This window comes from Mauremys reevesii, linkage group 8, assembly GCF_016161935.1.
Source record: "Mauremys reevesii isolate NIE-2019 linkage group 8, ASM1616193v1, whole genome shotgun sequence".
NCBI lineage: Eukaryota > Metazoa > Chordata > Testudines > Geoemydidae > Mauremys > Mauremys reevesii.
Window position 1 is genome coordinate 45278559 of NC_052630.1, and position 18865 is coordinate 45297423.

At 41.0% G+C, this 18865-nt stretch overlaps 1 protein-coding gene across 13 annotated transcripts in view; it reads right to left on the reverse strand.

Moving 5' to 3' along the window:
• The window catches only part of PRRC2C (proline rich coiled-coil 2C), a 123462-nt gene that overhangs the window by 34591 nt on the left and 70006 nt on the right, over positions 1-18865 (reverse strand). For 11 of the 13 annotated variants that reach the window (XM_039483614.1, XM_039483622.1, XM_039483621.1 and 8 more), the window contains exons 22-26: positions 17252-17503; positions 8338-8427; positions 6347-6448; positions 1441-1651; positions 305-508 (exon numbers count right to left, since the gene is read on the reverse strand). In XM_039483614.1, coding sequence (XP_039339548.1) covers positions 305-508; positions 1441-1651; positions 6347-6448; positions 8338-8427; positions 17252-17503 — 859 coding nt within the window. The remainder of the gene's footprint in view (positions 1-304; positions 509-1440; positions 1652-6346; positions 6449-8337; positions 8428-17251; positions 17504-18865) is intronic. The other 2 variants (XM_039483616.1, XM_039483617.1) reach the window with 2 other exon arrangements.

Below are 18865 nucleotides of genomic sequence, written 5' to 3' on the forward strand. Positions count from 1 at the left end.
TAACACCATTCTATATCCATATTCTGCAGGGCTTGACCACAACATACACTAGTATTACCTTGTACATATAAGTAGGTATGTAACCTGCCCTCTAGTCATTCCGTTTTTGCTGCAGGTGGTAAAAATGGAATGTAGAGTATGTAATAACTTAGAAATACATCACTAACTTCAGAGATAATTTCATCTGAGTTGTACTATGATTTTTTTTTTTTAAATAAAGTCCTACCAACTTATTTTACTGAACTCCAAAGAAAACAAAGAACTAGCTACCACCTTTCCCTTCCAACCTCACAAACACTATTACCTGCTGCAGACTGAGACACATAGACCTGTGGACTCTGCTGCTGCTGGGCAATGAGGGATGGCATGCAGCTTAGCTGGGAGAAGTGACTGGCAGAAGCAAGGCTGTTTGTCTGCAACTGCTGTGGTTTCACTTTGCAGATATTAGGAGGATCTGAGGTGGTTGTAGACTTTGTACTCAGTGAAGAGGTAGTGTATGTTCCAGCTCCTGGATTGGGGAAAAAAAACATGTATCAAACAGTTTATTTAAAATGATCATTCAAAAACTTATCTTTGAATAGGTCTGACAAAACGTTGGAAGCATCAACTACCACAGGCAAGGGTGAACAATAAAAAAGTACTTATAGAGATGGCTGTGTGGCTGGGGTGCCAGAACCTTAATATTTCTTAAAACATGATTGCGCTTTCTGTTCCAATTATCCAGAGAATATCAGTTTACCATAGTAAGAAACCTTCTTCAGTCACCTCAGCTGGGATTGGAGTACACATTCCCTTTAAAGGCCACATATGAGAAGATTTAATTGGATATCAAATTTTAAATTGTTTAGCTTTCAAAAGTGGTATAGTGGGAGTCGAACACTTTCCCACTAATGTTTGTGCGTAACAGTAGTGAAACCTGTGTTATCTGAAACTCTTGTGGGATATTCTCATATTATGTATGTTTGTATAGTGTCTACCACAAAGAGGCCTCAGTCAGCACTACTGAAAAAAAAAATCTGGAGATTTTCAGACAACTATGGGAACTGAGTAGCTGCCACAGCTACTGGTTTCCCCAAGGTCAGCAGCATGAAGACTACAAGGAGGGGGAGAGCAGCTATATTATACACAAAAAATTCTGTGCAGCCAGCTGAAGATGAAGGTGGGTAAGAGGAGCTTCCTAAACGGTATCTTCCAGATCTACCCTACTGGAAAAGGGAAACAAGAAAACCCCCTCTCCCGAGCTGGCTATGCAGTAAAATAAGGGAAATATCAGACTTCCCGATAAGAGGATTTTAGTAAATTGTAGCTTGCACCGAACAGACTAGAACCCAATATCTAATCTCAAAGAAAGCGATGAGGTTGGCATGATCAAAGGGTAACACAAGTAAACTGGATAAAGGGGGTGATGCAACACATAATACGCAATGTAAAGAGTTATACCTGATAATGAAGTTGTAGGTGTAACTGATGCCACAGGAATAGGAGGCATTGATGCACTTGAGAAAGAGCTGTAAGTGCCACTACTTGGTCCACTGCTACTGCTACTGCTTCCACTGTTACCTCCAGTTATGGGAGATGCCGTTGAGGTTATTGGAGAACTCTTTTCCCCCACATTTGGAGAATTCTCCCATGCTTTACGTGCAGACTCCATCTATTTAGGGAAAAAAAGGAAGTTTTTTCTTTTTTTAAAAAGAAAAACAGGTTAGCTATTTAGAACATTTTATCTTTTCGGTTAGTCCTTCAGTTAACAAGGAAGTACAGGCTACCTGCGAGCCTCCTTGCTTAACATTTGATTATTATGATTGCACAATGCTATGTGTTCATGCAAAAAACCTATAGCCCTAAGTGGGAGCTTCCAAATAGCTCCAACTGACAAAGTAATCAACCATTTTAAATTTTCAGTATCCAAGATTAAATTTGCTCACATTGACTTGTCTTCCTCCCCTCCCCATGAGGGGAGTGGGAGTAAGGGAAATATATTGTTTCATACATGCTTAAAATACCATAAAAATAGGTTCTAAAATAAAAACATTAAATCGCTTTAAAATTAAATGGTTTCGATAAGTCATTGGTGCAAAAAGGTAAGAAAGCGTTTCTGAGATTGGACATAGCTGATGCATGTTTCAATGAAAAATGTCACAACCACAGAAGCGCAAGTTTCTGTCTTCAGTATGATCCGTAACCATTTAAGGGAGTACAGAAAGATCATTTTTGTCAAAATGGCATATTTTAATACAATGTCCATTTTATTTTGTAATTTTAACATAGGACTACAGTATGTTTGTTTGGCTGCATATTTTAAAACCTTAAAGAAAATAATTTGGAGCTGAAACTGTACCAAATATAAGTTTCTCATGCCCACTGCTCATGTTAGAGGAAAAAATACACACACAAAAGGTCAAATCCCATGATTACAGAAAGTAGATGTATAATCTTGCATAGCAATAAATATAGTCAGGGTCAAACATGCTTTTGAAGTGTTTAAAAAAATCTGTATTTCTAAGCTGTCCCACCAACTGATCTAAACAACCTAGTGGTTGACTGGAGCACCCCCCCCCACGCAAAAAAAATAAAATAAAAAAATAAAAAATCAAGATTTAGCACTATTATAATTTAACAGCAAACCTTTGAATTCCATGCAATAATTCTATGGAGAATATTGAGCGAGTATGTTAAACTGACAAAGGGAAGGAAATTTTACTATAATTTTTCAAATTAGATATGCCACAATTTTAAATCATAATTATGGTCCATGAAGTTCTACAATGACAAGCGCCCACATATTTAATGTTGAAGTTTAGCCATTGGAGACTATGGGTTCCATGCTGCAATTCTTCATTTATCAGATTACAAACTGTTGGGGGCAGGAACTATTTTCATTTGGTGCCTCGTTCAGAACCAAACTCATTCAGTGCTGAAAATGCACAAGTCTGATCAGAATGGCCTAGTCACTTGAACTGAGATGTAGCACTTCTTGCTGGACAAGTAGTCTCTGATGGCCACATCTCCGATTAAAACGGAGCATGGCTGCAACTACTTCATTTTACGGAAATTAGGTCCACATGTCCCTAATTTAAGTTATTTGTGTATACATCATAGAAAATGATGGAAAAACCAATATAATTTGTATTTAATTTCCAATATTGAAGTGTAAAAAGGTATCAGACAGGAGGAACTATTTCAAGTTTCTTTTCCCTCCACACAAGTGCTTTTACACACTTCATAGAAAATATGTGACTTAACTACTTCCCTTTTTGGGACAGATTCCTCCCACAAACACATGCACTGAGGCTGAGCCTCTTCTAATAAATATATCAGATGTGGGCCAGATTTGTCCACATCCCCTTGCACCCTCACACCAGATGAGTATTTCCCAAAACTGTAAGGAAACTATATTCTTAATAGTAAATTAAACTCCTTGAAGCATTCACATGTAGTGTTTTACATGGAGCAATCTTTGAGTTAGACTAAGACCTAGCACCTGCAGGTATGGATGAGTGACACTTTGTTCCTTGATACCTCAGAGTTCAGTGCCTGGATCTTGTGGAACCTTTCCTTAGGTAAGCCATTGTCCCACCCACATGCTATTTTGATCCTGAGGTAGACTATCTTCATAGGGAGAGCAGGGAGAACAAGTTTGTCACAAACCTGGTAAGAATAGATACATCTAAGACCGTAGATTCCTCAGCCAGGCTATATCACTAACATTACCTTTGTAAACACCATAGGGGAAGATGACAGACAGGTAGTTGTTTGGACTAATATTGGCAATTTCTGGAGACAAATTGAACGAGTGTCTGTGACAAGAGTCTGACCAGAATATGTAAATAAGCTTTTGCCAGGTCCATTGATGTTGGAAGGTCTCATGGAGTGGTTCCAGTGACAGCAGAAGCTAGAGTCGCCATCCTGAATTTTGTCTTTTATCAACCCTATTCATCCTCTGGGACCAGATTGGCCCAGACTCCACCCGACCCTTTCTCCAACTATGAGGAGCATGCAGCAGAGTCCTGGCCAGCTTCCTTCTTTAGGCTTTGTTTCCCTAGCTGTAGGATTAGGGCTCCTGCAGAATGTTAAGTTTCTCATCACCTCTCAAGATCAGAGAAAGGAAGAAGGGATGTGAAATTCCAGGGAATATCCATGCTACATCTCTCCCACATATCAAATGTTTCAAACATGGTTGGGAGAAAGAAGTTCTCTCAATTTTAAGACCTTGGAGAAGCAGCAAGAGCATCCAGAATGATTTTACCTTCTCTCTCTGTTTTTTTAATCTTTGTGATTTTTCTCATCTGGGGGAAAGGGGGTGTGTTGGATAGTGGGGGCATGGAAAAGACAACAGTCAACCCAAGGCCTCTCACCTGTTGATTTTGTTTGGGCCTTGGCCCACTCAAGTGCTCCAGGGTCTCAGCATTCAGAAATCAACAAATGATTGCAGAGGAAGCAAGAGAAAACTTCCCTAAGAAAAAAAAGTTTTTCTGTGAGCGAGGACAGAAAAACAGAGGCAGATTCCTTGCCAAATGACTTGGTTACCCACTTAGAACATTTAGATGCAACCCTGGAATTTAGAAGTATGTTGAGCAGGGAAGGTTAAGAGGATTGTGGACTTCCCTGCCAAAGAGCCCTTGATCAGCAAAGGCCTGGCTAAGTCCTAACATGGCTGACCTGTCTTTGCCAAGGTGTCTCCTGAGAAATCTTGGCTGATGTGAGGGAAGCAGAGATCCCAACAAGCCTTCCACTTGGAGTATCTTTCCCTGGCAGAGTGAAGCCCAGAGAAAGGAGCAATTGTGGCAGAGTCCCCCCCCCCCCGCCACCCCGTTTCTTCTGAGAGGATCTCCTTGCAGATAGAATGCTATGATAGGGGATGGAGGAACAAGAGAGGAGACTGGAGGGTTATTCCATTCCAGAAGAAAAGCCTAGAAACTCTTGTTCCTCTAAGGGAGAAGGGTTGGAAGATAATGCTCAATGCTGCCCTCAAAGCAGTTTTTAAAAGCAAGGATTACATTCAATAGAATGGGAGAATAGCAGCAATGTTCTGTTTGGGTACCAGAGACTCTGGCATGAAGATGGTAGGGGCACGGTCAAGTCCTAGAATACCCTGAAAAAGTATGAACTGACTTTGGTATTTGCAGGAAGAGATGCAAACCCTGAATGTCTGAGTAAAGGGCTAAATTACTCTCCCTTCTCTATCACCTCCCCAAATTAAAATCACTCTTTGACCTCATCTTTTTTCTCTTAAAATAGACTAAAATTTTTCCTGGCTGAGACACTTTAAACATATACAAACAAAAAGAGGGGAGGATAATTAACAGTAACTAGGGTTGCACCACTCGGTTGTGCTGTATTGTAATGATACAGACTATGAAAACTGGAAAGAAACTTTCATCCACCACAAAACCAGTTCAGTGAGAAATTCTCACTGGGAGTTGCATGAAAATTCCTTGAAAGCCAGTTAGCTATGCATCCAATCCTCTTTTGAGGGAGTTCTAGTTTGGACACCATTCTGCTTTCTGAAAATTAGAGGAAGTTGCAATGCTTTTACAAGTTCAGTGTATAAAAGCACTATCACATAGCTCATCTATGGCACTGGAAAGGATAGACTCGCCTAAAAATGCTGTAGCCGAAGGACAGAGACCAGCTTAATAATGTTAGTGAGTTATATAGCACACAATCCAAACCTTCCAAACATCAGACTACATACATGCCATAGACCAAATGCTCTCACATACTTGCTCCACCCTGCACGATAAAGGAGCATGAAATGTCAACCACCACAAGTATAGCAAAGCACTTTTGTACTAGTTTATATGAGACAATAGCTGTTGACATAAAACAAAATAACTTACTGCCAACCTACTTTTCATTATTTACTACTCCAATCATCTAACTGTACAAGTCACACATCACTAATCAAAGGAAAAGAGCTAAGAAAGTCAAGTACTGCTTGCTGAAGCCAATGCACTACTCGGTTTTTAAAAACCTATACAACCATCAATCTGTAACCAGCTTGTTTTAAACAGACCTATCCACCAATACGTCAAAATATGACAGGTTTCTGTCATGCGCAGCATGCCACAATATTTACACTCTTATATGTGTCTCCCTAGAATTAACTCTCAGGGTCGTGGGAGCCAAGATTGAGGCCAAGTGTTAATGCAAAATGGGGTTAAAGAGATTTATAATTTAATGCATCCCCTTTGATACACCCTTTTGTTTCAGCCATCTGTTTATATGCAAAAGCAGTTCAGAAGAGGAAACAAAGGAAGGCTCTAAAAAGGTTCACCAGCAAGTTCTCCATTATCTTTTTCCTTTGCATGCAAGAATATGACCCTTAGAGGGATGTGGTACATACCTTGAGGGTGAGGTCCACGGTAGCGGGAGAAACTGGAGTTAGGCTGGAGCTCTGTTGTAGAGTCTCCCTCCTAGGGAGGGGAAGGGTGTGGGGCAGGGGCACCTGAAAGGCAGGCAACACACATCACATTCTAACTAAGTCTACTACAAAAGCCCCTTAAGAGCACATGCTCAAGCAGTGCTAATAAATTAAATTTTCTTTGAGGCTTGAGCTTTTGGCAGGGATGTTTTGACAAACTAGGATGAAAATTTGGAGGGGAAAGGTTATTTAATATGTGTTCATGTAATACCGGTCATCTCTGAGAGTGACTTCAGGCTTATTTGTCCATGCACCAATGTTTTCTGTATAATCAAATGTCATTTAGCTCTTTGGGGATTTAGCCCAACATTTATTTTTAGTTCAATGGGGTACAAAATTCTTCCACAATCAAGCCTGGCCGTATTAGGATCCAAACTCTGAGATGCAACTTCTACAAAAACAAAACAAAACAAAAAACTATGCTCTTCAAAGTCACAGGACCACAAAATAAGCAAAACTATACCTGGCAACTAATGCTTGCATATGGCTATTTCTAGTTTCCTTGCTCTCTTTCAATAAGACTCTCATACAAAGGCCAAGTTTAGGAGAAAGAATGCAAATTTGACAAAATGCAATCAATTGTTGCACAAGAAAAAGCTAATGATGGATTTGCTCAAGTTCCTAAACGCAAGATCTGAGAAAGTGTTGCTATAATCCTTGGTATAGTAATAGTCTTTTACTCCTGTCTATCACCAACTCTTAGTTTAGGTACAGAGCATATGGAGCTGCCACATAATGAGATTAATCTCAAAATACATGTACTGAAACTATGAAACTAGACAAAAGCATGAATCTGTTGTTGCTGGGAGACCATATTTCCTATGTGTGTATCCAACTCTACCAGGCAACAAGGCAATACACCAAGATCAGCAGGACCAAGGAATTAAAGACAAAGTATCGTATTTTGCCTATGATTTGAGTCTACCACTGACAAACAGCACAAAAAAAAAAATCACAGCATTATGAACGGAAGAGGTGCACAGGAGTAGCTACAAACACCATTGCCACAAAAATGCATTAAAGGATGTTGCTATCACTAAATTCATTTAATAGGAATAAAGTTTATTTTAAATTATAAACTCTCTCGGGAGACATGTAGGAGTAGGCCCTGTCACAATTCCCGCAAATCCAGTCAACTCTGAGCTAGTTATATTTACATTGCTCAAAATAGCAGAATCACAAGATTCAGGTTCCTACTCTTGACAGAGACCCACCAAGTTCAAGATACATTTGAAGTCACTATGAGTCGTACACTAATTAGTACTCTCTCTCACCATACAAGAAAAACTAATACAGACAACAAATCCACAAAGCCAGGATTGCTGGCTTTGTGAGAAGTACTTCAAGCATTATGACTGAATGCTGCTGTCTACTTTAAACACTCCACTAAGTTGATTCCCTCACATTTGATAGCCACAATTAATTTCAGGAACCAGATCAAAATAATTCCTTAAAAACAAGTCTTTTGGTGACTTTCCGTAGCCTAGCTTACAGACTTCATCTCTAACTTCTAGTACAGGCCTCTTCTTTCCCTTAGTCTCACAAATGCTGTTGAGGGTAACTTCTCTGTAATTCCTGCTATCTGGAACTGTCTTCCTGAATCTTGACCCCATCTCTTTTCAAATATCCTCTAAAAATATCTTTCCTTTACATAGGCTTCCAAATTTTTTGTTGTTTAAAAACAAGAAACACCATGTAACACAAAGAACTCAGACAGACACTAACCAAACTGAAGTGTTTTTTTTTGTTTGTTTTTTTTTACAGTGGAATTACACAATGAGCAGCTGGTTAACATAATGGAAACCTTATTAATAGCTAACTGAATGTAACATTCTGTACTTTTAAAAAGGAAGACAAGAGTATAAATACATTTTCCCTGTCCTAAATCAAGAGATTCACTACAATAGACTTACATTAGTCACCAAAGTCTCCTCCATTTTTGTACTGCTAGCAGCCACACTGTTAGGATGAGAAGAAGGTGTAGTGTAGTCTGTCACAGACTCCTGTGAAGAAAAATAAGTCCATTAAAATGAACCCCCTATCTAAACTAGGTTTTCTAGTCTCAGGCTTACTCTTTTCAGACAGTGGTCTGACTATCTTTTACATAGAAGCAGTTCACCAAGCAGTATGATGACAGAATTTCATCATACTTATTAATTTATTTTCTCAGAAGGCATGTCCAGCAATTCTCACTGCTGAGTTACTTTGCACTAGAAGAATTTGTGGAAGATTTCAGCTCTGTGAGAGGCAGCATATCCCAGGAAAGCCTCGCCTTTAATCATGTATGTGGTCCAGATGATAAAAGTTGTATTTAACTTCTAAAAGTTAATGGCTTTTAATATTAGGCACACGGCTATAAAACAGAAGAAAACAGTATAAAATAAGATCAGATGTTTAAGTAAGCAGATGAAAGATAAGGCTCTCCAGATTAAAAAAAAGAATGGAGGGGATGAATATGCACTTTTCTCTAAAGGGCTGAGACTTTTCTTTTTCAAGTGCACATACAAGAAATTTCACTGGTGGCAAGTGGCCAGTGAAAGAAACTGATCTGGAAATGGCAAGATCTTAGCACGTTTTAAAAAGGTAACTAAGAAGTCAACTCAAAGCAAAAAATTAAGAATTTTTACTAGCTCATTACAGGATGGAAAACTCGTTGCATTAGTTCCTGAAGCCATTAAAATTCTTGTATGAGCATTCAAAGCCAACTCGTGGGAATACAAAGACAGGTTTTATGCCCTCTTTCAAACAGCATTTCTGTCTCCAGGATTCCTTTTCTAAAGCTATACTACCACGCTTAGTGCGACTAGATAGAGTTGTAGAATTAGTCCTTGCAAAAGGATGTTGGGTCCTGTCTGGAACCAAAAGGAGGACCAAACTGCCATTTCTAGGTCTGCTAATTACTATGTGAGACTAACTTTTTAAAAACACTTCCTGAGTTCAGAAATATTGGGAAAAAAGTATAAAGATGATCCTTGGCCCAATGCTAGTGGAGAGACAGTCAACTGCTATTGTTCCTGGATCCCTTCTGGAAAGTACTTTTCATGATTATTCCATAGATGATTTCCCCCTTGGATTCTTCTGCACTGGAAAGTGATTTCATGGAATAGATGAGGATGAAAGTTCCAGTCTTCCTTATCCAGGATCATTCTGCTGCGCTCACCTGCCCTCCTATTTAGGTTTCCCTGCACTAAGATCCAAGGTTCACTTTTAACTCAACTAGCTGCCGCCAGTGATTGCCAGGATACTGTACATACATCCCCCTTTGTTCAATAAAGTCATTGTACTCATTCCTCATCATGTGATAACTTCCTGCAGGAATATTTCCAGGGAACAAGCTAGGTATGTTGCTTGATATTGATCTGAAATTCCTGCTCTGTGTTCTCTGTATTGATATTGGCTTCCAATGAGGTCTCTCCATTGAGTTAGTATCTACTGCCACCACTCCCTGCTAGGGCTGGTGAAGAGAAATAACTTGAATAATATGGTTTAGTTCTTGTGCTCCCTGGTTGCCAAAGTACATGGAATACATACTTCTGACCACACTCTTACAAGTATGATCTCAGGATGCAGTGTTCACTGGAGTGGTCACTTGTGGAACCTGATTCGAAGATCCTAACACAGGGGTTCTCAAACTGGGGGTCAGGACCCCTCAGGGGGTCACAAGGTTATTACATGGGGGGGTCATGAGCTGTCAGCCTCCACCCCAAACCCTGCTTCGCATCCAGCATTTATAATGGTGTTAAGTATATAAAAAAGTGTTTTTAATTTATAACGGGGGGGGGGGGGCGCACTCAGAGGCTTGCTATTTGAAAGGGGTCACCAGTACAAAAGTTTGAGAACTGCTGTTCTAGCAGCCTGAACAGAGTGATGTTCTAGCAGGCATTGTAAAGTTAGATGCTTTACATGTCAAAACCAAAGTAACTTCTAAAAGGCGCAAAGAGCCTGCACCAGGCTTCTCATTATCTTCACTCTTACAGGGCTCAACATTGTTTGGGACAAGACTGAAATGAGTTCACTTTCACTTGCAATGTTGCTGTATTTGCCACTTACTAAGTTATAGGTCTTTATGACGATAAGAGGCCTGATTCTTCATATTATGCCAGTGTAGTTACACTGAACTAGTAACAGTGGAGGATCAAGCCCACTGCCTACCTATGAAAACAGGTGTATACCCACTGCATTTCTTAAGGCTGAGTCACTACCAAGATATTGATTAAACCCCCAAGAAGTCATCAGCACAACCAAAGGAAGGATGTCTTGACAAGATGTTCTTGTTTCAGACAGACTTGACAAACTTCATCAGGAACGGTGCGAATCAAAATGCGAAGGTACACAGTCACTAAATCAATGAATATCCAATTGCCAGGGAGATGGCAGACAGAACTGACAGTAGATGCTTCACATTTAAACCTCTTCCTTGTGAAGCTGTTGAGGCATTTAAAATCTAGGATTTCTATCAACCTACCATTCTTTGAGACTATAAAGAAAATTGTACATCTGGTTGAATTTTACAATCAAATATATTTAAATAACCCAACAGAAGTTAAGTGCCTTCAGGAAGTTGGCCTAGAATACCAATCAAGTGTCTTAACTACAAGAAAATCCACAAACTGTCTGTTTAGGCAACACCCCTCTTGTTGGAAGAATTTTTTTTACTGAACTAAAAATTAAAGGTTGCTAGAAACGCAAGGTGGGTGAGGTAAAATATTTTATTAGACCAATTTGTGTTGGTGAAAAAGACAAGCTTTCAAGCTACACAGAGCTTTTCAGGTCTGTGAAAGGTACTCAGTGTTATAGATAAATACAAAGTGGAACAGATGGTTTAGCATAAGTAGCTAATGTATTGTAAAAGACAATTTAAGGTGAAGTGGCCAGTTAACACCTCAGCAGTCAGGACAAAAAGTGGAAGTTATGGGGCTGGAATGAGCCATAAATCCAGTGTCTTTATTAAAACCATGATTTTGAATGTCTAGCGAAGTTATGAATTTAAGCTTCCATGGTTGTCTTTTGAAGGTGTTATGCAGGCTCCCTTTGAGGAAGAAGACAGAGATGGAGTGATAGCTGGAGCCGGAATATGAAATAACAGCGGCTGTGAAACTGACAAGAATGTCAATTTCACTGCTGGTAGGCTCCAGGTCCTGGAGATGGGAGCCTAGCAGTGCTAAGAATCCTGGTTGCAGATGCGGCTCTCAGGGCTGCTGCTGCAGTGTGGAGACCCTGGCAGCTCCCAGAATCCTGGCTCCAGTTGGGCACTCGCAGACTGGCTACTGTGTTGCAGGGAACCTGCCAGCCTACAGTCCAGCTGTGAGCCCTGCGCTGGGCTGACAGTTTGGGTTGTCAGCCTCAGGTCAAGGGGGCTCCAACTGCGAGCCCCGTGTGGGGCTGTCAGCCGAGGATGGTGGGGCTCCAGCTGTCAGTGCCCCACAATGCCCCACTTCAGTCAGTGGAAGCCCTCCAGGTGAGGACCTGCACAAATGACAGAAGTAGCACAGGCCTTGGCTACACTTGCAAATTAGAGCGCATTAAAGCAGCCCCAGGCACCCTAACTCACGACCCATCCACACTGGCAAGGCACTTAGAGCGCCTGGACTCTGCAGCTGGAGTGCTCCTGGTAATCCACCTCCACGAGAAGCATAATGCTTGCAGTGCTTCAGCTGAAATGCCCCAGTATCAGTGTTGCATTACTGCGCTTTGATCGGCCTCTGGAAACATCCCATAATTCTCCGAAGTCAAGTGGCCGCATTGCGTATATGCCCTTGCAAAGCTCCATTTCTGACTGCTGGCATGCTTATCTGCTCTGGGACAAAGCAACCATTAGTGTGGAATGTTGCTGCTATGAGTGTGTGAGAGAGAGAGGCAGCGGGAAGGAGGGTCTGCTGTTGTCTGACAGCATGGTGACATGCTCTCAGCTCCCCAAAAACCCACTCTCTCCCCCCCCCCACATATACATAACACACTCCCTGTCACACTCCACCCCACCCCTCCCCATTTGAAAAGCAGGTTGCAGCCACTTGCATGCTGGGATAGCTACCACAATGCACTGCTCTCTATTGCATTGCAAGAGCTGCTAATGTGGCCACGCCAGTGCGCATGAATCTTACAGTGTGGACACACCGCAGCACTTTTCCTACTGTGCTCTCCGAGGGCTGGTTTAACTCATAGCGCTCTACATCTGAAAGTGTAGCCATGCCCATAGTGTGGATGTGAAACACCGCTTTAGTTACTGCAGATGGCTGTACCTGGACTTAAGTCAATTTAATTTTGTAGTGCAGCCAAGCCCTAACCCACTAACTCCACTTTTTGTCCTGCAGAGGTGTTAACTGGCCACTTCACCTTAAATGGTCTCTTATAATGTGTTAACTATTTACACTAAATCTGTTCCACCTTTTATTTAGTTATGATTAAGGCTACATTTATGGTCACAGAACCCTTCCAGAGAACTCCGACATTCTATGCTTCATCCCCAGGGGTTGTGGGTCTCTGGAACTGGCAGCCAGTGGGGCCCTGGCAGGGTTCCAGTGACAGGCGACAGCAGCGACAAGCGGCCCCCTGCAAGGTTCCAGCCACGGGTGACAAGACTCCTGAGGGGGCCCTCCTCAGGGTTCCAGCAATGGGTGACAGCCTCGCGGAGGAGAATGCCTTGGGCGAGCGGCTGGGGGTGTCCCATTTTCTCTTTGGGATACATCGTCACCTTGCAGCTTCCAGCTGCCAAGAGCAGAGGGGGAACCCCACAGCTCCCAGCTACTACAGTGGCAGCGGCGGAAACCATGGAGCCGCAGCAGCAAGAGTAACAGACAGGTCATGGCTTCTATGAATTTTTGTTTATTGCCCGTGACTTTTACTAAAAATAACCATGACAAAATCTTAGATGACACAGGAGTACCTTCTCCAGATCTGAAGAAGCTGTAGCTCAAAAACCTTTGTCTTTCACCAACAAAAGTTGGCCCAATAAAATATATTACCTCACCCACTTTGTCTCTCTAATATCCTGGGACCAACACGGCTACAACACTAAAAGCAAAGTTTAAAGGTTGTCTTTTTGAGACTAAAAAAATACTTCCTTTTCGCTCTACATGATTGTCTTAGACTTTTGTAGTTCAAGGATGTTATTTATCTTTATTAATGTCATACTGAAGAAACCAATAAAATAATTTCCATTTATCTAAATAAAATTTCAAAGCAATATCACAAGAAAAAATGAGAAGTATATGTGTAAACCTTCTTTTAACTTGTATGGGCAACCAGAGGCTGAAACAGAGGGGACAACTTTCCCAGCTACCCTAAATTGCCAAAAAGGAGAATGTTGTACAAAGCTGAGATTAATCTAGAAGCCGAGAGACAGAGAGAGGAGCTGGCACTGAGAAGAGAACTTACTGTGAAGGAAAAGGCTGGTTTAAAGCTAAATTATGTATTATCTGAAAAGAAGTTTGATTTGTTTCTGGCTTGAGGTGAGTGTCCAAGCCAAGGAGGTTGTTAAATGCTCATCCATTTTAGACTGCAAATTAAGCAATTTCCCAGTCCCATTGGGACATTTTAACTTCTTTTAAAGAGCCAACTTCCATTAACTACAAGTCAGTACCAGGTAGATTCTATTACTTTCAAAACTGGTAGGACCGATTTTGTTGACTGTACCTATGAATTGCACGATATGGTATACATATCATTTTAAGTGATTTCTGGGGGAGGTGGAGAGGCTAGTGTGGTTTATTTGTTTAGATTTAGAAGAAAGCAAGAGGTGTCTCACTATAGAAATATAAAACTGTTGAAACAAATGAGATGCAGCAGCAACTCCAAAAAGCATGTCTCTCTCTTCTCATATTATATGGATTATCATCATGCTGACATTCTATATTTATAAGGTAAAGAGCATGACTAAACAACATGGGTGCTCTCATTATGGAGCTTTTTTGAATAGGTGAAGTACTCTGCTCTGGTTCTGGAGTAGCAGACAAGGTATCCTTGACTGTTGCGACCTGACAGAGATGGAAAACTCACCAGCCTCTTATGTGAGCAGTAGACTTTAAACACAAAAAACCCCCTGCTCACTGTGTTTAGCTTAAAAACTTTAAAATCACTTGTTAGAAAATTATTTACTTTTAATGCTATCTAAAATTAATACAACATAATAAAGGAAAAATTTCCCCCTATTTTTAATTTGGTTTTACTTTGTGCATTTTAGAGAACTGTATAGCCATCACCTGTTTTTCCTTGTACAGTCAGTTTCACTTTGGCTGGTCCTCCCCAAGGAATAACAGGAGAAAAACATTTTAAAGACACAAAAATGTGGCTGGAAAACAAAAGCTGGCAGAGGAACTTAGGGACAGGCATGAGACCAAAACTACTTTAAAAACTAGATTTGAAGTTGATGGCACCACTACCTCAAAGGTGGTCTGCAGAGATTTGTGTTTTGCTTTGGTAATGTTTAAAAAAAGCTTGAAAGTTTCTCTTCTAAATATAGTTTTCCTGCTTGGTTTTATATGCAAAATTTAAGTTTTGTCTACCTGTTTTTTATGGAGGACTCTATGGAGAACATGATTATGACATCACAATACTGAGTGAAATTTGAACAACTGAGAGGGCAAGGAATATTTAGGTAAACTGTTGAAAACACTGTTTTGTTAACACCTATTTAACTCAAACAGCTCGGAGAAAAGATCTGTGAGAACATTTCAGCTAAGGGCTGGGATAGCTCGCATTTCAGCACTCTGGTCCTTTAAGCTTTCCTGCAGACACCAGACTTGATACTCCTGATAGCTTCACCTTACGTTTAAAAAAAAACAAACTTAAAACAAACCCACCCTTTCAGGCCTTCTTTATACTTAATAAAGGAGCCAAAATATCACAAAAGCCAATTTCTCCCTTTGTGGGTTGCCTGTAACTTCTTGGGATTAGGGAGAGGACAAGAGGATGTCAATGTACGCTGCTAGTGCTACTATCCAGGGCCTTGCTTTTGGATAGTGAGCTAAGGCACCTTTCCCATTCTGAATGCTTCCTGGGAAGAGTCAGGCAAAGATGATTATGTTCTCCTTACTCTGATAGGCCTCAATGAGATGATCTGGTCCTAGAACACCGGGTTACAAAAAACCCATTGGGTTCTGACAATAAAGGAACTAGGCCCAAGCCAGGACGTACAAGTAAGATGCAGTCATGGTCTCCTCTGCCAGTCACCAATAATACCACTTCAGGCCCTCAGAAGTTACACTTCTCATCTTACCAGTTTTTGGTGGGCTCAAGCCATTTAAGTCTGCTGGTTTAGGGAAGCCAATACACAGATACAGACAAGATTAAAAACTGCAGCACTGACAATTTACTCAAACTCTTCAACACATCTTAAAACAAAAACTTTACGCTGCTAGCAACGGGAAAAACATTCAAAATTTATTAGGCTAGAACAGAGATTTCAGAGACAACCTCTTCTCCATGGCAGAGGTTATGTACCATCCCTCATGTCTCTCAAGGGTGAACCTTTCCAAGGATGTGCAGCCTCCAATAACTGCTCTGCAGATTGCTTCCAGTTCACTGGGGAGCATGTGGCAACTCAGCTTGAAGGATCACAGATATGCTTTCAGCTTTTTTTAAGTTGTTTCGGCTTACTTACAACTATTTAAACAACATATCAAGTACAATGTCAATGCTAGCAATAGAGCAATACTTCCTGCTCAAGACTGTCTGCAGACAACTGAGACAGAACATTACAAACTGGAAGTTCTGAGTCATTAAATTGTCTTGCCAGTGGGTGGTATGTGTCCACCTGCTACTGAAACAACCACTCTATTTAAAATGTCCACTTCTCCACCTCCTGTTGATGTGTAAGGAGCTCAATTTCTGCAGTCACATGCTCAATCTTTGTGCTCAGTCTTGCACTGGCTGTGTGCCGGACTAGTCCTTTGGTGTAAATTCAAGTAATTTGTAGGCCGCTTTAAAGTTATACTGGATTCAACAGACCCAAGAGGAGCTATCACAACAGCAGAGGATCACTGGGAAGCCTTAGTTATTCCTCCTCCCCCCATTTTGTGCTGTCAGTACAGCACAGCTAAGGATCAGGGCTGAAAGCAAGCAAAGTGTTATTACAAAAGGTCTACATAAAATCAGAGAGCAATCTGCAGAGAACGTACAGTGATGCTTAAGCATCTTCACCACATTCCACAGGTAAAATTTTCAAAAGCACGGAAGTTTCATTGAAACTCAATAGGATTTGGACATCTAAATTCTTTACGTGCTTTTGAAAATGTTTCCATCCTAAAGCTTATCTTGAAGCTTGATGCATGCTGTTTCCTTTGCTGTGGTACGCAAACTTGCAAATTGAGTCTCCCTCCAACATTTTGCTACAGCTCTCTGATGATGGTTGACCACATCGCTCTCGCGTAACTTGGATAAACTTCAAATCAGACACTGCGTGTAAGGCTTCTGCCTACTCTAACCTCTTTGGTGCTATTTCCCACAGACCAGAACCTAGGGCTCCGGGCACAGACTTCTTTTCTAAAGCTTAGTGAGCACTTGTAATCACTGGTGAGGCAGTGTAACAGTTTAGAACACTTCAACCCGAGTCACATACAGGGCACATAATCCACAGCAGTGCTTCATTTTAAATATTACTTCCTGAGAACAACTACAGGCAAACGGTCTAACTTTTCAACTCCAGTGTTTTGTAAGTTCTTCTATGTAATATCTGAATGATTTCATCAGCAGGCAACTAAATGTCATAGCTGAATTCAGACATTAAATGACCAATGGGCCATGGGTAATGGGTTACAGTTAATCAAATATTATCTCTTTTACACACACTGTTCAGTAATGTTCAAGAAGTATGCCATTTTTTTGTCTTACCTTTGTATTTGTTCCAAACTCTGGAGAAGAAACAGAGATCATTGTTCCTATTTCAGTACTCAGTTCATTTGCAGCTTTGGTTTCTTTTGTCAAAACAGGGTCTGGACTTCTGACAGCGCTGGGACTGGGCTTCTCCTGTCCCTCGGGCTCTCCCTGCTGGGCATCCTTCACCTTTCTGTTCTTTAGCGAACGCTCTTTCCCAATAGGACCAGGTTTATATTCTTTGTTTTCTACTGGACTCAAGTCTGGAAGCTAAATTAGTGTTTTAACTTGTCAGTGTTTTTTTTATAAAAACAAGGAAGTTGTAACATAAAATCTTTATATGCTCAAGAGAGTAAGAGGTTTGGGGTATTTTGTTTTTGCTTTTTTTTTTTAAATTAAAGAAAGGGTAGTTTAGTTAGAGATGTTAATCTGGCACCAGATGAGTACCTGAAACATGTCAACTGAAAGGACTAATTACGAGCAGGAAGCCAAAGATCTAGGCTGAAATGCTACTATGAGTGCTATATTAAAATGGCATGGGATTAAATAGTCAGTCTAAAGATTAAAAGTGACCTGCAAAGAAGAAAAAATTGCACTAGTGAACTTTAAAATATATTGTCTAAAGAGAGCCCAACTTTTTTTTTCTAGCAATGTTTAACAGACTTTTTTAGCCTTACTAATATCAGGAATATCAAGTCTTCTGTTTTTGCTGGAGCCCTAGAAAAATGGGCAGAGAGTTCTCAGACCTCAGCTGAAGAGACATGGGGGTATGGATATTTGCCGGCGCTTTCCTCCACAGTGTTTGCACTAAAAAGCTTTTAAACACAAACACAACTTTGCAAGTGTTTCCCTGTCTTCTTTTGCAGGAGTGGTGGCTGCAATGGTATATGGCTATATTATCAATGGTTTTAAATGTAAATTTGATTTCTGTATAACTGTGTTATACAGGGAGAGCGTTGGTCTGTGGCCACAAAGGAAGAATAAGTTTAATACCATGCTATGACACTCAGAAGCCACTCCCTTCTTAATAGATGGTGACACCAGCAGAGAGTGGGCTGCATGAGGTAGTTCAGTGGCTACTACTGTGGGGCAGCAGGAGCAGTATAATGTCTCTTTAAAGCTAGTGGACTAGGGTAGGCAGGGCAGCCCTCAAAATCCTACTGCATTAATAGAGGCTAAGGGTGGGAAGGGTAGAGACTGGTAGTTTCTCCCTCATCACAAGTACTTCATGGCAAGGAATGAGGAGGTTAATTTCTCCAGAGACAGGTAAAGGAGATCCTTCTTTACATGTCTGCCTGCGGGGAGGCCCCTAAATGGAGACAAAGACAACTCCTACCCAAAGCGTTTGCACCTGTAGGGCTCAAAAGTTGTTGAGAAAGGAGGGGGAAAAACGTGCTGGCTACAGTGGCCACTTATGTCCCTCACTCCAGCAGCAGATGGTTCTGCCTCACCCTTCCTCCCCTCTCCTCTCTCATCCCATCCCCGAGCACAGTACATTGCAGTATAGTTAAAGCAGTACAACCTTCTAGTTCAGAGAAGTCTTAAACGTTTGAGCCTTAACTATAAAATTTGGGTTTAGTTTTATTGAAAATCTCTTCCCCCAATCAATAGCTTACTTCATTCTCTTGTCTT